Genomic DNA, 7183 nt, shown 5'->3' on the forward strand with positions numbered 1-7183 from the left:
TTTTTTTTTTTTTTTTTTTTTTTTTTTTGGTACTGGGGATTGAACTTGGGTCCTTGTGCTTGCAAGACAGGCCTCCGAACCGCTGAGCTAAATCCCCGGCCCCTGTTTTTTTCTTTTAATGGCCGTTTTGAGCCGCAGGTCAGATCTGGTGATGTTTCTTTGAGGTTGTCTTTCCTGGACGTCACTCAGCTGCAGCATCCTTTGTGTGTTTGGCCACAGTTCTAAACCGCTCACTGTGTAGACGCTCAGGCTTAGAGAAGGGGCGGAGGATAGTGCTGGGCTCTGAATTAGTCCTGAATTGTTGCTTTCATAGACACTTGTAGAGTTGACAGGAAAAGGGTTGTTACAGCAGCATCTCCCACAGGAGGAAAATGGTCTGTGTACAGGCCCACAGGCCGTTGCTGCCCAGAACTCAGAACGATCTGTCACCGTGCAGCTGCAGGGCCAGCCGGCCATTGTGGAACAAAGTTGACCTTCGGTGTATCCAGTTGAGTTCAAACAAGTTTTCTCCAACGAAAGGGCTGATGCCTTATCACTTAGTGTTGTAACTAAAGGAAGTCACAGCAGTCTTTTCCCAGGCTAGGTAAGAATTGGAAGACCTAAGCTGTGTTTACATTTTCCTTCCAGCTGAAGGAGGAGTCCTGTTGGGCACTGTCACTTAGTAAATGCTTGATTTTTTTTCTTTCCTGCCTGGCTCTAGAATCTGAGTTAGAGAGATGATATTTGTTATTTTTATGGTGTTTATCTGTTCTCTGACTTGTTCAAAAAGGGTTTGCAGTTTGTTTTAGAGTTTTAATAGAAAAAAGTTTTAAAAAGTAGCTAATGTAGTTAGCATGAAGAGGAAATAATAAGTCAGGGGCTACACTCTCACAATTCTGAGGAAAACTGCGGGTTTGGTTTGGAGATGTTTGGTTGTCATAACAAAGAGGGAAACAGTATTGTTTTTATGAGACTCAAGGGACACAAGACAGAAACACACCAGTTAGAAGAAACACTGCTGCTTTTCTTGGCAGTGGATGTGAAAAATGTCTCCTGGGGTGACATGAGTATTTCTGAGGGACCCTTGGCAGGCAGATGCTGAAGGTCTTGGCCCGTTCCTTTGTCATAACAGACACTAAAATTTCCAATAAAGCTAAAATTTTGAATTAGAAACAAAACTTCAGGTTCAGTGGTCCTTTGATCTTCTGTGCATCTGAGTATCTTCCAGTAGACCACTGCCCTGCCACCTTTCTTCTTACTTGTTTTCCGTTCTGGGTGCTCTGGTTTGGTGAGAGTCGTGTGAAGGTTTGTTTCCGTTCAGCACTTCTGAGCTGTGCGGGGATGTATGGAAAGGAAACATTTAGAGAACATGCTAAGAGGCATTTCTTTTTTTCCAGCTGATGTAAGCCAGCTTGTTAAATTACTTCCAACAACTGAAAACCATCATAGTTATGTAACATTTACAGATTTTTAGACCACTTTTGGTTTGTAGTTCCCCAGTAGCATAACTTTAGTGCTTGAAGTCTCCAGATGCATTGTGTGATTGGATCTCATAGTACAGGTAGATTCCACTGGGCCTCCGTAGCCACTGTGGCTCTCTGGTGTGTTTTTGGCCTTGTTTTGGTTTCTGTTGTTCGCTGTGCTTCTCTCTCCTTCGTTGTAAGATGGATGTAGACTTTACCAGTGAGATGCTCTGTGGATGGGTAGCCAGCAGTGGCTGACATCTTCCCGCTTCTTTCTTCCTCCCCCTGCAGAGACTTTGCTACTTTGAGAAGACATTTTTATTTTCCTTGTTGTCTTGATTTCCCCAAATTTCTAGAATCAGTTTAGTTCCTGTCTCTTTATTTCCATCAAAACGAGGCAATGGACATAAGGCCATAGATGAGTAAGGGAACTGTGCAGCTACACTGATTGTTAAAAACTGTTTTGTTTTTTTTTGCCAGGAGCGGTGGTGCATGCCTGTAGGTACCTGAGGCTCTTGGGGATATGAACCAGAACAATATCTGGTGTTCAGTTATGAACAAGTTACCTTCTCTTCTCTTTTTTCTTTTTTGGCACCAGGGATCGAACTCAGGACATTGTGCTTGCAAGGTAGGCAGTGGAACCACTGAGCTAAATCCCCGGCCCTTTTTCTTTTCTTGGTGTTTGGGACTGAACCAGGGCTGTGCATGCTTTGTAAACTCTACCACTGTGTCCTAGCCCCTTATCTTTTTATTTCTTAATTTCAGAGATCACTGAAAGGGGAAGGACAAACATTTTCAGCAATCTGATGTCACATATTTGAAATTTTATTGAAAAGGCATTTTAAAGTGTAGATAAGATAGTCTTTGAAGTTAATTGCTGGCCAGGACTTGCAGCCACTGGCACATTCGTCCATTGTTGGAAAGATCCTGGCAGCTGTTTTGGAGCAGGTGCAGATTCTGAGAGCTAAACATGTGGTCACTGTGTGACTCAGAGGTCCCGCGCCTGATGTTTATGCTGCAGGAGGGAAGCTTGCGGCCCCCAAAACCTGTGTGGCTGCTCATAGTGGTCCTTGGGATGAGTAAAAGTTGGAAGCCGCCTAAATGTCCCTCAGCCGGTGTGAGGAAAGTGCACTGCACACTGCACCGTGTCACGCTCGGTGGTCAGGCGTGGGTCACGGACACAGGTGACAAGCGGTTGTGTTTAGTCTCCCCAGGCGACGTTCTGTGTTACTTCTCGAGGGACAAGGGATAGCGACAGGGACTTTCTGGGTGATGAGCTGTGTGTGGTGGCAGCTGCCTGCATCTGCACATGTGTTAAAATGGTTAGAACTGCACTCCGAAAGGAAGCCAGCATGACTGTCACTGCACGGTGACCCAGAGAGACAGACAGGCTGTTGAGCCTCACTCAGCTCACGGTGGCGCAGCACTCGGGCTGTGGGAGCCCAGTCAGACCCATGTCTTGGAGTTACTGGCTCCAGGATGGAGCCTTTTATTTTCCATACCTATGGAATGGAGAAAACTTGCTCAAAGAGTGAGACGACTGTTTCCTCTCAGGACTGTATGCAGGTAGCTGTTACTCTGAAGAGGTGTGGAAGCCAGGTGTATTCCATTCTGAGTGGTAGAGGCAGATGGAGATGCAGAGAAATGGCCTCTGCAGAGTGAGGCCTCTGAAGTAACTGGTTCAGGCTGAAGTTAGGCCGGTCCCTCGACTTCCCTGTGCTGTGCCCTGTGGCCGGATGCAGCCACAGAGGTGTGCTGGGGACTTTCGTCCTGCTCCCCTGCTCTCTAATTCCAGTGAGGAGATGTGATACGTGCACCCAGGAAGGAAGTTGGAAGTAGATGAAGAAACGTAGGGTTTCCTGTGTTCATCTGGTGGGCGATCAGGCCATGTGATGGTGGAGCGGACTTCTCAGTGCTTCCTGATGGCGAGCACGCGGGAGGGGCCGGAGCTCCTCCTGCCATTGAGCCAGGGCGGTTCTGCTCCAGCAGGGGGTGGGGCTGGTATCACCGACTTTGCTTTAGACCCCTTTATTATTGTCAAATTATAAAGCTTATTGAGCCCTTTCCAATTTCAGCCACATAGGTGAAGAATAATTATTTTTCAGTTATGCATGTATCGCTTGCACTTTACTGGAAAAGTACAGTGACTTTGAGATTCCAAGATGAACGAAGAGAAGATGAACATAACAGCAACGGTCACATTAGCGGGTAGAACATGCATGAGCCACTGCATTTACAGTTCATAGTGTCTAACATGCTGAGTAGAGCAGTAGTTACTTGGCTCAAGAGCACGCTAGCACATTTTGTAGTAAGGTGCAATGCTTATAGACTCTTGGTGTCAAATGATACTGGAGAGAACTCTTGCTTGGCCGGGGACTTAGCGCAGTGGCACCACACCTGCCTTGCAAGGGCAAGGTCCTGAGTTCGATCCCCGGTACTGGAAAAAAAAGTGAGAGAGAGAACTCTTGGTGAAATGCGTGGCTTGTTGTAATTAAACTTTGTCTTTCCTCCCAGGAGAAATCTCAATTATTTTTCCAATGCATATGCAGCTGCGGTCAGTGCAGTGGATCCTGACGCGGGCAATGGAGAGCTTTGCATTAAGGTTCCGTCTGAGCTGTGGAAACACGTGGATGGTAAAGCGCCAGAGCACCCTGTCTGCGCAGCGTGCAGATTCAGGGCCCAGACAGCGCTACATAAAAGTGGATGGAAGCTAGGTCATGAGTGGAACTAGAGAAGGGCCTGGGAACGCTCTTGTTGGGGAGCCTGGCTGACAGGAATATACCACTCAGCCGTCTCCCTGTTGGTACGGGGTTTGCGCTGCTGAGCACAGGACCTCGGTTTTGGTAGATGCCAGGTCCAGGGACCACCACTGAGCTCCATCCAGCCAATTCTGCTATTATTCTCAGAGCAAAAGATGTTCTAAAAATCATATGGATGGGACAGTTTGTCGGGATCCAGGAGCCTGTGCAGTGTGGAGTCAGTTAGAATGGTGGCATCCCGCAGTGGAAAGGTCTCACAGAGTTGTCCGCCGAGGACAGCAGGGGAAGAGGTGGCCACCCACCCCCTGCAGCTCTGTCGGCTGAGTCCTGGCAGGCAGAGCTAGAGATGTGGCTCCGGCTCCATTCTCCCTCGTAGGCCGATCCTTCCTGAATCTTCATTTCATTTCATGTCACGTTGTGGCCACTGCAGGCATGTATGACAGCTCTGTCTGCCCTCATTTTATGAAAATTAGCCAAGATAAGAAGGCAAACGTTTGTTTTTGCTTTCTGTATCTGTGAGGCCAGGGGAGGTTGTGGAGAGGGATTAGCCAATTTAGGGCACAGGCATAGAGGTTCAGCACTATGAGTTCAGATGATTATATTTGGGGGCAATTAAATTTTTTTTAGTTTTTTTGAGACAGGGTCTCATTATGTAGTTGAGACTGACCTGCAACTCACTATGTAGCCCAGGCTGGTCTTGAACTCACAGCGATCCTCCTGCCTCAGCCTCCCGAGTGCTGGGATTATAGGTATGAGGCACCACGCCCAGATAAATATTTTAAAATTTTAATAAAAGCAACTTTTTTTGATTGTTTGCTTTATTTGAAACAGGTTCTTGCTATGTAGCCCAGGCTAGCCTTAAACTTGTAACAATCCTCCTCCCTAAGCCTCCCAAGGGCTGATGTGCTTAATATACAGAAATCATCATGCAAATTCTGGGGACTCCTAAGCAACCTCACCCCTCTTTCTTTTAACTCCAAAGTCTCAAGTTAATGCTTTCCAGGGAAATGTTAAAGAAGATGAAACTGGAAAAGTGAACTTTGGAGTGGCATGAGGAAGCCTTAAGTGTCGGTTGGGGAATCAGACACTCTGCTGAGAGTAGGGAGAGCAGAACTGTGCTGATTAGGTCGGTGGGGGCAGCAGGGACGCTGGCGGAGGCAGGCTGCGGAGTTGGCGCAAGGTGAGAGAGGCCTGAAGCTGGGGCTGCGTGAGCAGGGAGGCTGAGCGTACAGTTCAGGCTTGGAGTCCCGGCCCATGCTCTCTGTGTGACCGCCCGTGTCATGCAGGCTCCTGTTACTTGTTCATGCAGCAGTGGGTGTGGTTTTTCTGTTGCAGAATTAAAAGTCCTGAAGATACACATTAATTTCTCCCTGGATCAGCCAAAAGGAGGCCTGCACTTCGTGGTGCCCAGTGTAGAGGGGAGCATGGCTGAGAGGGGTGCTCACGTCTTTTCCTGTGGCTACCAGAATTCCACAAGGTACATCATAATCAGCTCTTCCAATGAATTATTTTTCCCGGTGCTCTTGTTCTGTGCATACATATGCAGTACATTCATTTAGTGTAAAGACAAAGTGTGAGTTTGATTTTCCCAAACTCATGCATAGTCTGTGTCTTCCTCTTCTGTCCTTTCACATGTAGTGTTGTGGAATAACCATCTTACTTGATTCTTTTCTTTAATTTCACTTTGAAGTAGAACATGTATATAGGAAATAGCACAAATTGTAAGCTGAATAAATTTTCACAAGTGAACAAATCATCTGATCTGCAGTCAGGTAGGACGGTGTTTGTACCATCTCACCGCTTTCGCTGTTCCCAGCATTCTCTGTCCAGCTTCCTGTTTTTCTGCAGTGCCACTGGTTATTACACTTGCTTTTGAGCTTTATGTAAATGGAATCATCTGCTTTATGCTCCTTATATCTGGCTTGTTTTGGTCAACCTTGGAAGTGAGATTTACCTGCATGTTTTGTGCAGTAGTACCCACTTTTATTCATTCTCATGGTCTTCTAGTTCATTACCGACTACTGAAGCCTTTTAGTATGTGTACTCTCCTTAGAATGATGTCTTACACTCGTTTATGTTTCCATAACAAATGTTACTGACCCAAGCACATGGTAGGACCGACCTAAATTAATAGAAAGCCAAAAATAAATTGTATATCTGGCTTTGTCAGCATTCAATTTTAATTTATACAGTGTGTTATATGCACCAATAAAAAGCAGTTTCCTAACTCATGGAATAGATTCTGAATATGAAATACATTTTAAAACTGTTTTTAGTTTCCTAACATGAATGCTATGAAAAAACTGGCAGGTGTGAATATACAAATTAAAACTTTTTAATTTAAAAGTAGGAATCTAAGAATTGATTAATTTTCTAGGGTTTAAGCTGGAGCTAACACTGATGTATTTTGTGAACATTACCAAATGATCCTTGAAGTAGAGTTTTTAATACGATTCTTTTTGGTACCGGGGAGTGAACTTGGGACCTTGTGCTTGTGAGGCAGGCTGTAGCACACTGAGCTACATCCCCGGCCCTTAGTAAGATTCTTTCAAGTTGCAAAGTGAAGAGTTTCATTGGCCAGATAGAAATGTTACTATAACTTAGACGTGGGGAGACAGAGCTCACTTGTGGTGTACTCTCCACTCTGTCCTCTTGACTTTAGGTTTTGGTTCCCATGTGTGGATTCCTACTCTGAACTGTGCACGTGGAAGTTGGAGTTCACAGTGGATGCCGCCATGGTGGCCGTCTCCAATGGCGACCTGGTGGAGACCGTGTACACCCATGACATGAGGAAGAAGACCTTCCACTACATGCTCACCATCCCCACTGCGGCATCCAACATCTCTCTGGCCATTGGCCCTTTTGAGATCCTCGTGGACCCTTACATGCATGAGGTGAACTGCAGCCGCTCCCCCCACTGCCCTCCCCTCTCTCCTCCACTCTGCCCTCCCGCACTGCCCTCCCCTCCCTCCCTCTACCCCC

The 7183-nt window shown here is 46.4% G+C and overlaps 1 protein-coding gene across 3 annotated transcripts in view; it reads left to right on the forward strand.

Annotated features, from left to right (window-relative positions):
- The window catches only part of Taf2 (TATA-box binding protein associated factor 2), a 64903-nt gene that overhangs the window by 4993 nt on the left and 52727 nt on the right, over positions 1-7183 (forward strand). Inside the window, exons 4-8 of one of the 3 annotated variants that reach the window (XM_010619506.2) lie at positions 1923-1940; positions 2041-2070; positions 3957-4075; positions 5537-5678; positions 6864-7095. In XM_010619506.2, coding sequence (XP_010617808.1) covers positions 1923-1940; positions 2041-2070; positions 3957-4075; positions 5537-5678; positions 6864-7095 — 541 coding nt within the window. The remainder of the gene's footprint in view (positions 1-1922; positions 1941-2040; positions 2071-3956; positions 4076-5536; positions 5679-6863; positions 7096-7183) is intronic. The other 2 variants (XM_010619507.2, XM_010619508.2) reach the window with 2 other exon arrangements.

Source organism: Fukomys damarensis, unplaced genomic scaffold (assembly GCF_012274545.1).
Source record: "Fukomys damarensis isolate Sample0158 unplaced genomic scaffold, DMR_v1.0_HiC HiC_scaffold_5, whole genome shotgun sequence".
Lineage (NCBI taxonomy): Eukaryota > Metazoa > Chordata > Mammalia > Rodentia > Bathyergidae > Fukomys > Fukomys damarensis.